Below are 20,760 nucleotides of genomic sequence, written 5' to 3'. Positions count from 1 at the left end.
AAAGCTTACTTTAGTAGCAAAAAGCCAGCTTTTCACTATACTGTGCATGCACACTGGCACGGGCCTGAAGGGAAGTCTAAAGATGCCAAAGACGTGATGTGATTCTCCTACAGAAACACCATGGGCCGGTACAGGTCTAGTGAACAGGGGCACTGGGCCAGGGTATCAGGTAAGCAATTATAATGACAAGGGGGTACATAATATTGGGCCACCCCCGCCATGATTTTAACATTCCTTTTTCTTTAAAATCTACTGCATTTTCTTTGTCCTACCATTGATTACCAATCTCCTACTCTCTCTGTGTCTCTTGTTTTCCTGTCATAGAAGACAACTTGATATTTACACTCTATGGTTTTGCACGTTTTGTGGCCGAGCCCTACCCAAGGTCTCAGCATTCCTCAGCCCCAGTTATTTCTTTTATTTTTTTCTGCATCTCTGAAATTCTTCATTTACATTTGTTCTATTAAAAGGTAAAAACCATCTGCACTTAGTAATATTAGAATGATAAATTATTAAAAATATGCCTATGAACATATGCACATAATGATAACTAAAGCAAACAGCTGCTCCCGGTTTATGTGCCGACACCAATGCAAAGTTTACTTCAAGGAAAAACATACCCTATTATTAAGCAGAGTTTTGGATGGCCTTTTTTTTTTGTTTGTAAATGATTAGAAAAACATTTGGACATGGGGTCTCCTTCACAGAAAGCTTATTTGTATATAGGTTATATATTAATTTTGTGTTGTAATATTTATATATATGAATGAGCAGTCACAATTGCCCTGAAAACAAACATTCAAAATAGGTAATTTACTGCCACCCTGGGAGCAAGTGCAAGAGCAAAAGTGTGCCCCTAAGTGCTTGTTCAAAAAGTACCTGAATCTGTTGTGTGGCTGTGTTTTATATCACATGGTACATAAGTAATCTGGCGCAAGGAGCAGAGCACAGCTCCAGCAGGTGCAAGACATTTCTGTCCTTACCGCCTGTCATAGGAAGGTGAATAGTACAAAGCTCCATTATGGCCTGTATACAGCACTGTATTCACGGGGTGAAAACAAGTGTTTGTTCTTCATTTTGGAGCAGAGAGATCTGTTGCAACTCTGCAACCTGCCCTGCAGGTAGAAAAGTGCCAAAAACATGGTGGATTGCTCCCATTTTCTGAACTTTGCACCTTGCACTGCAGGTAAGTAATTGACTACTAATGACTTTGGTGCCCTCTGGTGATCAAAGTATTCTTAAAAATGCTTAGTTGATTTGCTCTAACAATTGATCTATGAATCTATACTGGCAGCGTTTTACTTGTTACACATTAAGTCTCTTTAAAGTGGTTTATTAGTTTACAAAGCTGCAAGAGAATCTTCCTCATGACTACATGAATGTACAGTATCAAAAAAAAAAAAAGCCAGTGTACCTGCTAATGGGTACATTTTTACTTACTTCAGCACGTTTTAGCATCTCCCACTTATGCAGTATTTTCATGGCAAAAATTTTTCCACTGCCCTTCATTTTCACAACTGCTACCTGGAGAAAATAACAGGAGACACAGTCATGGAATTGTGGAAAAACTGGGCAGATTAAGTACATGGGCATTTGCTTCTTTAACAGAATAGACAGCAGAGTAGTTCTTGTTATTTCAGTATAACTACAGGCAGAGAATAATTAAGTGCTTTGTTCTAGTCCTAGAACATAATCTAGTTGCTGAGTTTAGACTCATCAGTCTTTTCTACATACTCACAGAATGTATCTTTACCGGGTCACAACCTACCTCTCCAAATGCTCCCCTCCCGATAACTTTTACAATCTCAAAGTCATCTCTTTTCAGTCTCATCTGTTTGACTTTTGAGGAAAATGGTTCAGCTAATTGGAAGAGGGAAAAAAATGTGTTTTTTTAATTGTAACATTAACATTTTTTATGTGCTTTGATGGAATTCAATGCAATTCCATTAGGCCTTCTACACAGTGATAAATCAAAAATGCTACAGATCTTCCCATATGCAAGTCACAGAGTAGGACAGAATGCTGGTACTATTCACCAAACTTCCAGCCAGGACAAAAGGTCCTGATTTTTTATAAACCTGTTAAATGCCTCTGCTGCACAGCATCACTAACAATACAGTCTTATGCTAGAGCCTTTAATCTGATCAGAGATATGAAAAAGTTCCACAAACAAAATAGGTCTACCTTGGGCACCCATCCCATTCATTGGGGGCTAGTTCTGGTGTTAGAGATACTGACCAACCGATCTCTGTTTTGCCTACTCATAACCTCAAAGTTGGCATATTAATGAACCTCTGTTGTAGTCCCTGATATTGCCCATGAGGCAATATAAACTAAAACCTTTTGCCAGACCTGCCATTAGGGAAATTATATGGTTCAGGTATGTTATCCAGAAAACCATTATCAGAAAGCTCCAAATGTCCTTTTTTCTCTGGATCCCAACTAAAATATAATTAATCCTTTTTGGAAGCAAAATATTCCCCCTGGTTGTATTTCATGTTTAAATTAATTTTTAGTAAACAAAGTATGGTGATCTACATTACAGAAAGATCCCTTAGACTAATGCCAGACGAGGCGTAGGGCGGATATTTTCGGCAAGCGGAAAAGCGCTTGCTGAAAATACCGCCCTACACCTCCTACATGTGCCTGCACCCGAATGAATGGGATACGCTCGGGTGCAGGCACATGTAGTGAAAATACGCATGAAAACATGGCCTTACATGGAAAATCTCAGGTCCTGACATTATCTATTAATGGGTCTCACACCTGTATTAAATATTGGAGAGACTTCTATTTTCAAATGATTAATTGTTTTTAACATTGTAATGATTAAGTATCAAGGATATTATTCTTTTTTGTGTCTTTCTAAAGAACAGTGAGTGATATAAAACATATAGGTATCATACATTTAAGTGACCAATAATTAAAGTATGTCCCCTCACCCCCCCTAAAAAAAAAAAAAATTCATAGACCACTATTGCAAGGCAGATTTCTTTTGCTTCTTCTGCCCACAACATCCTGCACAGGAGCTTGAATGTTCCTACAACAATTGAGTTGTCAAGAGAAGGTTTCTTGAAGACCTGAAGTTAACCTCCTCAGAAACAGTAAAGGTGTTTATACACGCAGAGAAATTATCATACAACCATCAAACAGGTGTAAGACTAGTTTGTTTGGTATACAGAATTAACACAAAGAAAAATCAAAAATTGGCAGAATGGTAATGCATGTAGAGATAGCAGTCGGAAACATCATCCGTCAGCAATCAAAAATTGATCCAAACTACGCAAGTGACTGATATCTACAGCAAGACCATGTCTGTTTCAAAGTTGCTACTAAAAGGTGTCTATACACGTTAATATATCTCTCTAACAACCAATTTCAGTGAAATCCGACAAATTCACAAAACTATCGTAAGGTTAGTGGGTACCGAACAATCGTACATCTAGCAATTTTTCATCCAACAACGGTCAGAAAATCGATCGGGCAGGTTTGAAAATTTTCACTAGCAATGAAATATCCCCACTGTCCAAGCATTTGCAGGACCAAGCAGGTAGTTTTCCTGGCTTCAACTAGACGATATTGCTTGAAATGGTCATTTTCGTGGATGGACAAATTGTACTTTTAAACGATTGTTTCAAGATTACCTACAATTACAGAATGATCTTTTAAAAATCTTAACGTGTATCTAATAACAATGTTTATGGCCAGATTAACAACTGGAAATAGCTCTAGGAAACAAAGGTTGGGAACCAGCCCTGATTCAAAACAATACTTTGCTAAGTTACAAGCTCATAATGTATCTTCAAGGTAAGTTTGTACTGTAGTAAACTTTAGAACCAATTTCCTCACAGTTATGGGATCCATTGTCTGGCAACCCTGCTCCTATTAAAGCAACCCTCTATTGAGTACCATAAAAGTTACTGTAATTTAAGAATCCTGGGTCATCTTTGGGAACCACACACAAAGAAAAGATATCCTGACACTACGCAGAAGAGGTAGTAAATAAATTAGCTGCTAAATTCAACACCCGTGTCTCCCTTTGGGCATACCTGAAAGAAGGAAATATTTGTAGATCTGAGAGAAGCAGCAAGATTAAATCCCCAAAGGGCGTTAATGGTTTGTAAAATGTACACTACCTATCCTGCTGTAATTAATATCTAAATAAACACATACACTGGTACAAGTTTTTTGAATATGTGTGAGTCCTGGGCATATAAGAGCATGCAGGCAATATCAGGTCTGTAACATGATATTTGCAAGCACACGTGTGTCAGAGTAAAGGTATTATCTGCCCCTCAGGATATGTAATGTAGAATTTCTACATTCCTCTGCAACAAAACAGAATTATAAGCTTAATGCTGTAGGAAGAGTGAAGAGATGGAGGCAAGGGTTGATGTTCTTAAAGGGGCAGTATACCATTTTGTTAAACATGCATTAAATTAACAGACGTTAAGCTGAACAATCTTTGGATCTCCATAGCTTAAGTCTACCAAAAAATAAAAGATTATTTATATCTTAGTTGAGATCAAGTACAAGCTACTGTTTTATTATCACTGATAAAATAATGAAAATTTGAGATGGCCTTCCTGTAATTTGGAGCTTTTTGGATGGGTTTCTGGATAAGGGTTACCATACCTATATTATATTCAGACGGAGAGATTTATATTTTCTTTTTTTGCACATCCCTCATCTTTTCATTGGTCGGGTGCAGCAGATTTAACTACACTACTTTAACTGCAATAGTTTTGTGGCTCAGATTAAGGAACTACTTACTGCCTCTTTGATTATATATAGCACTATATATAATTAATAGCTCTACCCCAGCAACCACAATGGTCATAAATCTGGTCTCATTAAAAAAAAAAAAAAAAATAATAACTGTGAGAGTTGTAATTGGATGATGGCTCTTGAGTATAACTATAACTATGAGGTTCTGGACATATGCCCAACATTGGAGTCTACTGATGTATACCTATTTGTTGCATTCAATGGCCAGGGTACCAAATATTCTGATCGCCCCAAAGAAAAAAGGTATCTATAGACATAACTCCTCAAGGTTGAGGAGTAGTGTGTATTTTTTTTTAGCTATACAGACAGATCTGTCAGCCCCCAGCCAATGAGATGGACTGCAGTTTGGTTACTCACAAAGACGGACAAAATTGTTCTGCGCATTTAGCCCAGAGGTCAAAAGAACCACATTTTCTACTCCCTTCTTGCATAAGATGCAAAAGAAACTGAAAAGAAAAGAAGATGGAAGTTTATTTCCACAAACCTAATTATTGCCAATTATTTCCCTATAAGAATAGAGAAATAAAATGACCAGATGCCTGAGCAGCTAAAAGCAGAACCTTTAAATAGTTCTTAATCATCATTGTCTGGTGTTGACACTTATTTACAAACAGATGATTTTCATATAAACCTAAAAATTACAAAAAGGACAATCATCTGTATGTCTGCAAACACCCAAACACTTTATTACAACCAGAAATCCTCATTCGTAATAAATGTTTATCCCCCTCTGGCTCTGTAGGCACTGTTTAGAAAGAATTGTCTGAATTGTATTGTGTATAAATAATTCATGTTTTATTGCACTGGACATCTGGAAAGCAGCATATAAAATTAATTTCACTAACTTTCACAAATACATGATTGAGAGCATTTTGTAATATAACAATGACTAGACCACAGACCTGTTATCTGGAATCGCATTCTCTAGAAATCCCAAAATAAAGAAATGCTATTTTCTATAACCAAACTATTCTTACTTTTTTGCCAGATTTGCTTATTCAGTGTAATAATTAAACAGTATATTTTTACCTGATGGTATATAAGTTATTTGTAATGTGTGGATCAGGTATTTCCTAGTGCAAGAGTCCCCATTTTGCCACAATGGGATTTCTCTGCACAAATATATCTCTTTAAGATTTTTTACTTTCCCTGGTTGGCCTCAAAGTGGAAGCGTACTACAAGTTAGAAAATTAACTACTAGCAGCATGAAAAATAAGGTAATTAATTTTTAGCCTATTTTTGTAAAGGAGAACTAAAGCTTAACTGAAGAAGTAGGTTAGAAATGTTGTACATTATGTATCGGCCCCCTGTACCAGCCCAAGGCAACCACAGCCCTTTAGCAGGGAAGATCTGTGCCCCCAAAGATGCCCCAGTAGCCTCCCATCTTCTTTCTGCCGATTCCCTGCACATGCTCTGTGTTGCTGTCACTTACTGAGCTTAGGGATTGACTCACAGTATACATAGAACATACGTGATATAAGGTACATTTATTAAATAATTTATTCAGATTCACATGACATGGCATGGCAGCTCTGAAACCAGTACAATCAGCATCACAATTTAACAATCAGCCCTGTAGCATCAGCTTATACGATAGGTCAGTATTTTCTGCTTGATAGTTCAAAAAAATCCCTAAGCTTAGGTTCTCAACAGCTGTTTAGAGCAGACGGAGCATGCGCGTGTCACTGACACTTCAAACAGAATCCAAAATGAAGAGCTCCTGTAAAGACCTGGATCATTACTACTACTGAAATACTGAACCTTAAGGCTGGTGCAATAAGTTCAGTATATAACATTTTTGGCATTTTTAGCAATATTTAATTTTATGATTTAGTTCTCTTTTAAAAAAAACTTAAAAAAAGGTTTGTAACACGTTATGTAGCATAGTCAGCATGCTGATATTGTATAATATATCTTTTGTATGCAGCGTTTAGTGTTGAGTTAAAGGATAAGAAATGTCCCAAACACTGGTAATATATTATGCACAATTGTATTTTTGCATACAAGAGTGGGAGATGTCCTATAGTTTGCCTCTTCTATGGCATTATCCATAGATAAAGCAAAAATATGGATCTCAGTTTATTCTATCCTATTATATACCACTATGAAAATACGCCCTTGTTGTGAACAGGATAGGATATTAATTTAAAGTATAATTACTTGTTGCATAGATCTTCCCGCTAATTAATTTGTCTGCCATATCTGGACAAGGCTTTAATTAGACATTGTAGCTGAAACCATGACGAAAATGGTGTGAAATAGAAAACTGTACCTACTTTAATTTCTGTTTCTTGAATAAACATCTTACACAAATGACACCACAGCTCTACCATATTTCTTCCTATAAAAGGGTTAAATACCAGTTTCAAACTGCCTTGAATATCCTGGAAAATATATCCTAATAAGCGGTGCTTAAGATGTCATCAGTTATAATGGGGGTGATGTAATTTGTGTTACATGACTCACTCTAAAAACAGATACCCTCCATTTTTGTCTAGCTTCACCAAACATAGAAAACAGGCCTTCCAGTGAGCATCAATAAAGTTGAAAGAATGTCACAAATGTTACAGCAATGCACTATAATACCACTTTGATAACAGATATGGTGTTACCTAGTTGTTTAAATATTTACAGCATGTTGCAACAATTATACAAGAGGTATTTAGCTGGCAGTGACACACACTCCTATATAAATATTATAGAAAAACTGATTTTTCTAAAGAACTAATAAACAGCACATTCGGTTACCTATATGCTGCAAAGTTATTCTTGAGTGATTTGGGGGCCCTGTGATGATACTGGTGAAGAAGCATGTTATTAATAAGAGATATCCAGTTTATGATTATTGAACCATTACTGTTCTTGACCTATAACTTCCAGACACTCCGGACAGTATACGGTTATAAAAAAAATTAATGGACGGGACCCTCAGTATATATATATTGCCTGTCTGTGACTTGATGTTGTGTAACATAGGCAATTAGGCATCCACAATCCCAAGGTTGCCATACACACACAACAATGGGCAAGGCAGTTTGCAAAATGTCAGCTTATTGCCAGATCATCCATGCATCTGTGTTTTGAATGGAAGGTATTAGGTACACTGAGGAACCAAGTAACCCTATGGCATTTGGATGAAAATGCTCCTTTTAAACCAAATTATGCTTCATTTTAAAATCAGTGGTAAACATACCATGGGGTGCCCCATTTGAGTAGCCTGGAGCAATGCCAGGATGGGCACTTTGAAGTCCATTTAGGGTAAGATTTGGGTAAAATAACTGTTGGCACTTTTATATTTATATAACCTAAACCCCTAGCTAAAAGGTAAAAGGTCAGTTAGGATAAGAGTTAGAGTTAAACACTTATTTGCGCCCCTAAATCTGATTGTAACTATGGCTGAATGAGCAATACATCTACGTATTCCTATATCTGTATCTTGTTGTGAACCAAGGGGGGCACAAAAATAAAGGGGGGGTTGGCCCTCTAAAAGATGCTTGAACCAAAAAAGTCTGACAACTACTGATCTAAAAGATAAGAAAATAATGTCTCAAAAATGCCTAGAGTCTAGATGAATATCACCCTAATGACATGGCATTAGCTGACATCTCTACATATACTTTTAAAGCACTAACCAAAGTTATGGAGAGAGTGACTCTAAAACAGTCATATGACATTTTTGCATCAAATAAAAATGGAGCATGGTGTCTAACAAAGGGCAAACAAAACCTGATCTGTATGTTTGTCTAAGTAACAAGGCTATAAATAAATATCAAACCCCAACCAATGGAATGTAATAAAAGTTGTCAGCAAGAAACACCTTGCTTTTATTTGATTTTAACTTATCCACTAGCGAGAAAAAAAAGGACACTTTCGAGGAGGTCTGTAAAAAAAAAAAAAAAAAAAAAAAGAAAACAAAAAGGCATAATAAAAATGCATCATGTAATACCTGCCTAATAAACAATAAGACACTGCACAATGCAATTTCTTTACATTCTTAAATTTGCTTGAGCAGGGGAGCTGAAAAAAAGTGAGTGAATGAATGTAATCCTAATATACTGGCTTGTAGTGGAATACTTGCTAGGAATGCACCAAATCCACTATTTTGGGATTTAGTCAAATGCTTTGTGGAAGATTCTGCCCAAGCCCGAACCGAATCCAAACCCTAATTTGTGTAAGCAAATTAGGGCAAGGAATGGCTAAAGCAAACCACACAGTGAACATTTTTCAAGTTCCGTGTTACAAAAAGTCATGTGATTTTAAGTATTCAGTTTGGCCAGGCACTTTTTGCCAGATTCAAATCCTATTGAAAAAGGCAGTATCCCAAGCCGAATCCTGGATATCCCGTATAATCAACATACAGCAAATAATAAAAGATTTGTAAAAACATCAGTTAAACCATTTTAGCATGTAAAAATGTAACTTTAAATTAATAAAAAACCTAAGATAAATGTGGCCATTTAGTAAACACTGAACTTGTTCAGGTAACATTTAAAGGGAGGGGGCAAAGCCCTTAGAGTATTAGATCAAGTATGAATGCTCTGGACTGGCCATGGCTCATCCTAAATCTTAGAAGTATGATATGTCACAGATAATTGATGAGGTTTTCTGATTCATTTTAATAGCTTGGGCGCTGGCCCAAACATTTTCAGGACATGAATCACTTAAACGTATCTTTCACTAAACCCTTGTACAGGTGATCAGCATCCTAGCATTTTGGTTAGAATCTCTAGAAGAAACGTCTATGTTAATTTATAAGGAATCATAAACCAAAAACATATTTATGCATATGCCCCTTTTATTAGCAAGCACCTATTCTCTTGTGTTAAGGCCACATAAATGGCATGTACCATTCATTACGACTTCTGTAACATTTTTAATTGATGCATGGTCATAAAATGTTTAGGCCCAAAAAGGACATTCATCAGGATTACCCTGAATTAGGTCTGTAACTGGGATGAACGCTTTTTTATGATCATGCAATAAGTCTAATACTAAATTATTGTAACAAGTATGAGCTACTTATTTATATTACACAAGAGCCATTAACATCCTGTAAAATATCCTTATAAAAAGGTGCCTAGTGATGTTTTCGGTTATAAACTATTCTTGGTGACATCATCTGTATCATATGACTCACTTAAAAACTGTGTATTATAAGTATTAACATATCAACTTGTAAAAAATAAAGACATCAGAAACAGCCTCAGAGTTCCATGACCTGTATAAAAGTATTATGCCTTTTTATAACCACGACACTCCTTGGCGACTTCTCGTTTTCCTTATATAAGGTATATATTATTCATTGTTCATATATTATATATTGGCAGCTTATTATGTCATGTTTTTCATTTATATATATATATATATATATATATATATATATATATATATATATATATAATATATAAATACATAGTAATAAAGGCACTGACGTATAATTCTGGAGCCAATGTGCCTGGGTGCAGTATAGCAGATATCACAGACCATAATAGATTCCGCACTCACAGGACTTAAATAAAAGTGGTAATTTATTGTGACGTGGAGCCAACGTTTCGGCTGTGTCCACAGCCTTTGTCAAAGGCTTCAAAAGGTATCAAAATAAAAAAATATAAAAAACAAACACAAATAAAAAGAGTTGGTGGCACGGAACTGCATTACTCATACCTAATACTAATGCGGTTCCGTGCCACTGACACTGCTAACCTGGCGTTTTGTGCTGATTTCATATTTAATACCTTTGCAGGTCTGTGCTTACACAATGCAATAGCAGTCCTGTTTTTCATGCTATAATTTAGCTTCACTTATAGGCACCGGTCAGTGAGTTGCAGTTCAGCTATGTAGGATCTCCCGCTCCTTTATTTCCTTTCAAACATATCTTTCTCCCACTATTTTACAGCTCTCAATACTCACTCGTACTCTTATTTGTGATTATTTTTTATTTTTCTATTGTCATTCTTTTCTGTTTTTGACTTAATTAGCTTGCAATTTTGTCTCACCTGATGATGTCACTACTTGTGCCTGCACCCGAATGAATGAGATACGCTCGGGTGCAGGCACATGTAGCCGATATACGCATGAAAACGCGAGATAATGCAAAGTCTCGCATTTTCATGCGTATATCGGCTACATGTGCCTACACCCGAGCGTATCTCATTTATTCGGGTGCAGGCACAAGTAGCAGGCGTAGGGCTGTATTTTAGCCAAGTGTTTTTCGGCTGGCCGAAAATATCAGCCCTACGCCACGTCTGGCATCAGCCTAACTGTGACAAAGGCTGTGGACACAGCTGAAACGTTAGATTCACGTCACAATAAATTACCACTTTTATTTAAGTCCTGTGAGTGCCGAATCTATCTTTATGGTCTAATAATATATATATATATATATATATATATATATATATATATATATATTATATATATATTAAGGTATATATATATATATTACACATTGCCAGCTTATTGTGCGATGTCTGATACATGGGTCAGTAAGCTGCCAACTTGAAATATGGATCCATGTCAACACACAAGAAGATTTAACACCAAAAGACTTTGCTTGAAAAAACTGTTCCAAGTCACAAAGATCTGGTAACTAAGGAAATATATGTAGGGGCTGATATAAGAGGGTGCCAGCTGCAAGAGGTGTGTTTGCAAGTCATCCAACATAGACTTATGCCTTTCAAATTCCCAAAATCCCTGGGGATATTCAAGTAACTCTTTAGACAATATGGTTGTGGAAATTATTTTCTCTGCAATGGTGGCACTTCAGAACAGGTCAATATTGCAATATCCAACCTGATTTTCTAAAAACAATGTTTTATCTGTAAAAGAAACAATACACTTCACAGTCACTTTCACTGGGTCAACAGCATCCCACCTCTGGCATGTCTTAGGTCCATGGCAGACGCGTGACTAATCTCCCCGACATGCCATCCCAACGGCTTGAATGTAAATCGCTGGTGGGATGGCATATGCGGCGCCGCAATTTGCTGAAAGTTTTCTCTCAAGGCAACTTCTGCGATTTCGGGAAATCGTGGCACTGCATTAGCTATCCCACCGGTGATTTACATTGAAGCCGGTGGGATGGCATATCGGGGAGATTAGTCGCCCGCAACAAGGGAGATTTGTCGCGGGCGACTAATCTCCCCGTCTGCCACGGCCCTTAGGGTTGCCACGTGGCCAGTAAAAGAGATACTTGATTCCAGTGTTATTAATAGTGAAGACAAATATATAGGAAGGCCGGTATTTTTTTCCATAAAATGTTGCAACCCAAGCATGGCTCATACTCACTCAACCTACTGCAGGGATTGCCTAATAATATAGTGTGTAATAGTTGCAGAAAAATACATTCCCAACACCTAGGCATGGAAAATAAGTGCTCTAACACAAGACAGCAGACACTAATAGATAATGCTAATAAACAGGAAATGAAGATGATTTGGTATATACTAGTCACAATGCTAATTTATTTCATGTGTAATTAAAAAGTTAAAAAGATGCATTATTTTCCAGAAAAAAAGTTTCATTTGTAAATGTTTACATCACCTGGTGATTGCAGCATGGAATTATTATCTCTGCACTAATGATGTGGCCCCCAATGCAGAAGCAAACCTAACAAAGAGGGAAATTATATGCTATTTAGAATTTAAGACCCTTGTTACCTTTTGAATCTGTCTGTATGTATGTACCTGTATGTTCAATGTATACACCAAAGTACAGCACTGCGAAATAATGTTAAAAATCATCATATTTCCATTTTCAGCAAAAGGGCATATTATTGTGTGTAGAGAATATTTAAATGATGCAAATGTGGGAACTGACAAGACAGAAGCATTCTCCATATTCATGAACAGAAATCCAGCTCTTAGGAGGTGATAGATAGATAGATCATGTCACTCTAATTTATTCAGCCAATAATCCCAACCAAGCAAATGGCTACCACATATGTTTTAAGGCAAATATGCAAAGAAGGGGCTTCTATGCTCAAAAACTGAGCAGAATACTTAAGGGCAAATAAATGGAATATAAACCCCAATTATAAACAGGGCATTTTATGTTTTAAATAATTGGCAGAAAAATTAGTTTTCCCTCTAAATACTTGGCAGGAGGCTCATTTGCCTCTCAGTGATACTGAAACTTCAAGAACAAAATGACAGGCATTTAAACTACGACTGCAATCAGGCACGCATTAACCCAAAACATTTTTCACAAAGGCCTCGAGAGATTTGTCTCAGAACGAAACATTCTGCTGGGTTCTGTATGGACATGTTTAACTAGAAAAACAAGTCTGTGTTATCACTTAGAAATAATAGCATTTAGGTTTTGGATGTGCCAGCTGCCTTTCTGGGAAACTTGGGAACAACTGCAGGAAAAGCTGGGAATCTATGGACAAATTTGAAACCAAAAGTTTTGCATCATTATACAAGTTTTGGTACCAATAAAAACCTGCCACCAAAATGCATAAGTTCAGCATCTGCCAGATGAAGGACTGCACAGAATCATTATTTTTGTATTCAACTGAATGCCAAATCCTTGTTTGAATATTTATCATTTAGTAAAATCAAGACATCTTTATTTGTTCAGAGCTTTGAATTATCTTGCCTTTGAGGGTTCAGATTTGGTTTGGTCGCATGAAAGATCGTTGCAATCCGCCACTAACCATTCAGGGCTGAAACGGCAGATAAGGAGGTAGAAACAATAGGATTTCTACCTCCTTCTGCTGATTTGGCCCTGAAGGCAGATTTTGCTCAGGCGCCTTCTATGGCGCCCAATCAAAATCTTTTAACCCGCCCGTTCGGCGAGTCGGCAGATACCAGCAGCCTCCTGCGATATCGGTCGACTCGCCGACTTGCCATACACACACCAAATATTGTACGAAACGAGGTTTCACAACAAGGGAGGAGGATCGTGAGTGTAGACCACAGGACCACTCTTCAAACTATGTTTCGTTCTGTGTTCACTAACTTTTTTTATTCTCTTAATTGCTTTTCAGTACATATTAATCTATCCTTCCCTCAGTTCTTCATGGCCATGACACATGGGGCAATTGGTGGCCACGAATATGACTGTGGCGACTAATCAGGACGATTTAGCTGCCATAGGCTAATGTACAAGTCGCAGAGACAATGTTTCAGGGGATGCCCCCCCTTCCTCAGGTGCTTTAACCTGAGCTAAGGAGCGCATCCTCTGTATAGACCAATTCAGAAATCACATACAGGAACAAACATGAAAGCTGAATACAAAAGATAATATTTTTATGCACTCCGTATTCGTCTTCATCCCAAAGATGTAAGGATTAAATGGACCAATTATTGATATAAGGCCAAAAACAGTGGCAGAGAAGCCACGAATACAGCTCAACTCTGCCTGATGTCTCTTAGCAGTGACAGGAATAGCAACCATTGTCACTGTGCACACAGGGTGGATTTAAGCACTTTTCCGGTCCTATATCTTACTTATGTGCAAAGTGACAAGTGGATAGCATTCTTGTCACTGCTAAGAGACACAGGCTAGCATCAGGAAGTATTTTGATTTTCTCCACCAGCATTTTTTCCACTGGCAGGGAACAAGCTTGGTCTGACATTAGCCTATGGCATCTTTACTCTACATCCACGAACACTGCTAACCTACAGATCCCATCTAACAGCATAGAACAGCAGCCCAGTGCAGACTAGCTCTTCAGATATTTCTAAATTATAACTAAAAGCATGTCTCGCCAAATGAGTCTATCAGCTTGCTATTGTGCACTAAAAAGAAAAGAGATATTATATTATCTAATTTTAAGGGGCTCTAGATATAACTTCAATAAAATGGACTGAAAGGCACCATGTGGTGGCTACAGCTCAAAACAGAATAGCTCATCTTCAAGCATTTATTAAAATCAGTCACTTTTTTAAAAAAAAAATACTTAATTTCTGATGTAAATTAGGCATGCATAACCTGCAGAGGTATTCCAAAGATGACCAATTTTAACGACAAGGAGAAGAAACTAAGTTTTGTTCCTCCTCCTCTTCCACAGTGTAACACAAAGGTAAATATACTAAATCTGCTGTGACTGGGAACCTGTGGTTAGAAATCCAGATAAACCAGCTGAAACCATGACAACATCACAGCCACCCATACTAATGATGGAATCAATGCGACAGGCAGGGTGGCAGTGATGTCAACCTTTGTTGTTATAACTCTTCGGCAACTTTGAATGAAACCACAGCAAGGCAAAGGTGCCACAAAAGCAAATATTTTGTTTTACTGCTTTTAAATTCTTGCCAGTGGGATGGCATGTTGGGAAGATTAGTCACCCGCAATAGTAAGGATTTTTCACGGGCGACTTATCTCCCCATGTGCCATTGCCCTTAGGGTAAAGACATGGACCTACTAGTAGCAGCTACTTGTTGTGGCTACTAAAACAGACAATGCTGATTATCATTAACTGATAAATGTCTCTACGTGTGTTTAAGCAGATGCAATTCTAAGCATTGTCTATGAAAAGGTATTTTCTGGAAGCCCATAAGGGCAATTCCACAACTAGCGATCAGATGCACGCAATAGCTTCACAAGTAAACACTTGGAATCATTGCCCATTGACTCCTACTGTAAAATGTTTCGGAACAATCACCACCTAACTCACTAGGGCACCCTCCATACAAGGTGACTGATGCTGAAGTAAGTGGGGAGGGATTCCATTTATTTTGTCACCCACCTGTGGAGAAATTGATCACGCAAGTAACAAAACATCTAGGGCCATATTTATTATAGTTTGTAAGCTAAGATCACCAATGATGTTGCCCATAGGAAGATCTTTGCTTTTGGTTTCCAACTTGTAGGTGACCGTTTAATTCTAATTACTGATTGATTGCTATGGGTAACATCACAGGTGATGTTGGCTTATACACAATAATAAATATGCCCCCTAGAGTCATTACAAGTTCCAATGTAAGTTAATGACAGAAGCATGAAAATCTTGTGTTTACCTGTTTGCTATGTTTACCTGTACACTATCAGGTAAAGCGTTATATAAAATGCTTTGAATGTCAAAGAGGAATATAGAAGAGGGATCAAATAAAAAAGTCTATAGTCTTAATCTGCTTTGGTTGCCAGAGATAATGACTTCAGGCATTGGAGAAGCAAAAAATACCAGCAAATAATTAAAAAGGAACAAAGACCAATTGACACTATAAATTATAAGCACCTACAGCATTTAAATGACTGACAACACTTATTCAAGGCAAGGGCTAAGGCACCACTGAAACTCAGGCTGAGGGAAACCTACCCCTTGTTTACCTGATCTAATCCTGCAGGCACCACCAGCCATTATGGGCTACTACCCTTGATCTCTACCCGGTCTTGGAGCACACACATATCAGTTATGTACCCCAGTTCATCTATTGTGTTGGGAGAACTGGAACATTTAGGAACCTCATCTGAAGCCACTCAGAGGGGAAAAATTTCCTTCATGACTCCAAGATGGCAATCGGACCAGTCCCTGGATCAACTTGTATTAAGAGCTATCTCCCATAACCCTGTATTCCCTCACTTGCTAAGAAGCCATCCAACCCCTTCTTAAAGCTATATAATGTATCAGCCAGCACGACTGATTCAGGGAGAGAATTCCACAACTTCACAGCTCTCACAGTAAAAAATCCTTTCCAAATATTTAAACGGAACCTCCCTTCTAAACGGAGTGGGTGCCCTCGTGTCCAAGGACCTACTGGTAAATAAAGCATTAGAGAGGTTATTATATGATCCCCTTGTATATTTATACATAGTTATCACATCCCCCCTTAAGCGCCTCTTCTCCAGTGTAAACAGACCCAGCTTGGCCAGTCTTTCTTCATAACGGAGGCTTTCTATACCCTTTAGGCTGATGCCACACCAGGCGTAGGGCTGATTTTTTCGATAAGCGGAAAAACGCTTGGCGAAAATTCAGCCCTACGCCTGCTACTTGTGCCTGCACCCGAATGAATGGGATACGCTCGGGTGCAGGCACATGTAGCCGATATACGCACGAAAACGCGAGACTTTGCATTCTCTCGCGTTTTCATGCGTATATCGGCTACATGTGCCTGCACCCGAGCGTATCCCATTCATTCGGGTGCAGGCACAAGTAGCAGGCGTAGGGCTGAATTTTCGGCAAGCGTTTTTCCGCTTGCCGAAAAAATCAGCCCTACGCCTGGTGTGGCATCAGCCTTACAGCTTAGTTGCCCTTCTCTGGACCCTCTCTAACTCAATAATGTCCCATTTAAGCACTGGAGACCAAAACTGAACAGCATATTCTAGATGGGGCCTTACCAGCGCTCTGTAAAGGAGAAGAATAACACCCTCCTCCTGTGAATCTATACTCCTGAAAAGGAAGCTTGTTCTACAAATTGGGGTTATCTAGCAGTTCCCTCAACAAACTTAACTGCAGTGGCGACCCAAATTCAAGACCCAACTAGATTGCAATACAGATACATGTTTCAAAATGGACCCTGACGCTATATCTTTCCTATTCACCTGGACTCGCAGTTAGCCATCTGCACCAGACGAACACCCCCTTTGTGATCGATTTCAATGCAAAATTATTAGTGATAGCTACCAAACTGTTAATTGGTGCAATAAGCACAATTTCTAAGGGCAAAACGAATATATCTGGGTAAACTGTGTGCTGGAGTGTTCATGTGTTAAGGGTAGTTTCTGTAAACCTCAATTTGTTCAGTAAAAGCACTTAACAGCTGTATACTGGGAGCACGGGCACACTATAATTATAACGACACAATTTGCATAATGATGGGGACATCTGTGCACACTAAACAATGAGGTTGAATGGCTTACCCCAGGCCAGAAATTCTGTCACGTTCTTGTCCCGTCGTAAAGGTGCTGCATTGCATGCATGACACAGGCAGATAAGGGCATCTATTAGAGTCTCCATGCTGAGTGACCCAATGCCAGGCCCTTGGGGGCCTCTCAGAATCATGTCCTCCAGCTCCTTTAGCCTCCTTTCTACTGACATGATGATAATTTTCAGTCCACAAACCTTGACACAGTCGGACCTTTAGCACAGCCCCAGCAGAATTATCCACTGTGCGTTTAGTATATATTTAAAGTCTCTCGGAAGTCAGGCAAGGTGATAATTCTGAAGACTCCAAGGCGAATGTTGTTCAAAAACTCCAAGCTAAAAAAGCCTTATCCACATTCAGAGGTAGGAAAGCGCATTATTAATCCCCAAGAGGTTTGGAAATGGGATATCCAGGAATATTTGCAGCTCCTGTAATCAGCTGATACACAGTCTGTCTGTACAGAGCAATGTGGTCCCTTCACAGGGTGGCAATACAGACAGGAGGCGCTTGAGAGAGAAAGTGTGCCTCAGAGTAGGCACTGTGTGGGCAAAAGCCTTAGGACCTTGGTCAGGTATCCCACAATCCTCTAATACTCCCAGAATCCCCTAACAGCTCCTAAAGTTCACTATCAGACACAAGGAACAAAACATATAGGCTGACACACACAACTTTCCCCCCACGCACATACACACACTGCCACACACTTCTCAGCTGTCATGGGCACACAGTAGCACACACCTGAAGCAGCACCACTCAAATGCATTGTGCCACAGTCACACACAGCCAGCAGCCATGCTCTCCTACCTCTGGCCTCTCACACACAAGCAACACTTTTGCACACTTGCATTTGCACTAGTGAGGCACACGGGCTGTCACTCGTCACACTCACCTCTACAGCACTGCCAGTGTCCCCAGTATATACGTGCGTGTGTGTACTGCTGCACCTATCGTACATTCTAATCGTTAAACCATGTTATGCAGCTGTCTAGCCATGAATTGTATTTTTCAGCAGTGAGCTCCGACAGTCTCTCTTCCTGAAGCCGCTGCAATCACCTCCCTTCTCCTCTCACCTGGTAAAGACACGCCCAAATAAAAAACCTGCGTTCTGCTTACCATTAGGTACCGCCCACCGGCGCTGGCGAAGCTTACCTGCAGCCCCGCCCCCTTATTTTTTTACTCCTGCCTGCTCTGAGGCTGACAGGTAAATTCAGGAAGTTTGCAGTTCACACTGGCAATGCCAGTGCCCTTTCACAAGTACCTAATGCAACTGGCTGGTATTTTACCTGCCTGACTGGTAAAAATTATGCTTAATGCCAATGGTATTAATAGGAAGAAAAGAAAGAAAAATAAAGGCCAGTATTTTTTTGCAGAAAAGGTGGCAACCCTAAGGGGCACATTTTCTTACTTACGAACTGGCCGAATGCGTCCGATTGCGTTTTTTTCGTAATGATCGGTATTTGGCGATTTTTCGGAAAATTATCGCGACTTTTTCGTTGCCATTCCGAATGTTGCGCAAAATGTTGCGATTTTTTTCGTAGCGTTCGGATTCATTCAAGCTTCAGTATGGTGACTTTTCTTGGGCCAGGTTGGAGCTGCAGGGTGCCATTGAGTCCTATGGGATGCTTCCAAAATCATGCTAAGTCTGAAAGTTTCGCCCGCCGCTTACGAGCGTTCAATACAAAAAAGTCGCGACAAGATACGAGCGAATCGTAATGGCTACGAAAAACTTGCGTTTTTTCGTGCAAATCGTATTGGTAACGAAAAAGTCGCGACAATTTCCGAAAAGTCGTAAAGGCGCCGAAAAAATCGCAAAAAATACGAAAAAGTCGCAAAATGTTCGTTTTCCAACCGGAATTTTTCCAATTCGGATTCTAATTCGTGTCTTAGTAAATCAGCCCCTAAATGTAAATGTGAGCACAGGCCTGGCTTTAAGGCTAGAACACTTACTGCCTGCTTGAAATCTGCTCTTTTCTACCTGTGCCTATATGGGAGGCACCTCTGTGTTACAGGAAGAGGAAGCCCCCTGCAAGTCTGTGTGGATATAATACTGCTTCCAATGTTTTCTGTGACTGAGTAACTTTAAGTAAAGTTGTCAGAATGGGAAGTTATGGGGATGTAATGTGCAATTAAGATGAAAACTGTAAACTGTTCTTGTAAATGTCCATTTTTTTAGCTGGCCATCTAAGTTTTAATAAGTCATTAGTCATTAGTTAATGATCTTGTTTTCAAAAATCTGTTCTTTGGGTACTCCCTTAAAATACAATAACAAAAAAAAGGCATATGTAATACAGTGTGTAAGCCAACATCACCGGTGATGTTGCCCATAGCAACCAATCAGATCTTTGCTTTTGTTTTCTAACTTGTAGGTTACTGTTCAATGTAATTGCTGATTGGTTGCTATGGGGAACATCTCTGGTGTTGTTGGCTTACACACTGTAATAAATATGTCTCTTAGTGGCAATTCTCCAAGTGGAGAAGATTGCTAAGGCACTCCTTTCAAGGGACATTTTTCACCTCATGCCAGCAGCACCCCTGGATGAGTTGAAACACTTTCTTTTAGGAGGCACTTGAGCTCGACTGCCAGTTATGCAGACATACCTCCACACTTCCATGCTTTTATGAACCATTTTCCAACCCCTCTTAGGCTCACACTGTCATGCAACCTCTCCCTCACCTTATTCTTTCATTAAGGGATAGATTCTGTGACTTGAAGTCCCTCTGCTTTCTAGAAAATCTGTGCATCACCCACTATAGAAAAAAGAGGGGCTTAAAATCCCAGAATCCATCACTTCAAAGGTGAGGGTGGGGTTGCATTACACAGGGTGCTTAGGGGGTAGGGAACTGACCCCTGTGGGCAGAGAGCAACTATCATGATTTACTTTTAATTTTTGGAATCAAGTATTTAGGGAAAGGGAAATTAAGGGAAAAATTAGGGAAAGGGAAGTGTACAGTCCATAACGCTAATGTTCTGTTAGGCGAGCTTCGACCTGAAACTTTGACTTTAGCGCCTGAGTGATCCCTACCTGACAGCTACAGTGGCTTCCAAGGCATCACATTTTTTCCCTCAGGAGTAATTAAAGAATATATGAAACTGTATCCCAATTGTGCCCTCTCTACCTTTTAATGAGGCTCTGACTTCATTGTAAGATTCAAAGATAAA

At 39.0% G+C, this 20,760-nt stretch overlaps 1 protein-coding gene across 1 annotated transcript in view; it reads right to left on the bottom strand.

The window, feature by feature from the left end:
• LOC100497498 (serine/threonine-protein kinase MRCK alpha) overlaps positions 1–18,682 on the bottom strand; it is a 60,828-nt gene extending 42,146 nt beyond the window's left edge. The window contains exons 1-3 of the mRNA XM_002938708.5: positions 17,596–18,682; positions 1,769–1,860; positions 1,441–1,524 (exon numbers count right to left, since the gene is read on the bottom strand). Of these exons, the coding sequence (XP_002938754.3) occupies positions 1,441–1,524; positions 1,769–1,860; positions 17,596–17,773 (354 nt within the window). The 5' untranslated portion in view covers positions 17,774–18,682. The remainder of the gene's footprint in view (positions 1–1,440; positions 1,525–1,768; positions 1,861–17,595) is intronic.
• Between the last annotated feature and the right edge of the window lie 2,078 nt (positions 18,683–20,760).

Source organism: Xenopus tropicalis, chromosome 4 (genome assembly GCF_000004195.4).
Source record: "Xenopus tropicalis strain Nigerian chromosome 4, UCB_Xtro_10.0, whole genome shotgun sequence".
Taxonomy (NCBI): Eukaryota; Metazoa; Chordata; class Amphibia; order Anura; family Pipidae; genus Xenopus; species Xenopus tropicalis.
Note: the sequence above shows the minus strand (reverse complement) of the source record. Positions and strands in the feature narration are given on the sequence as shown.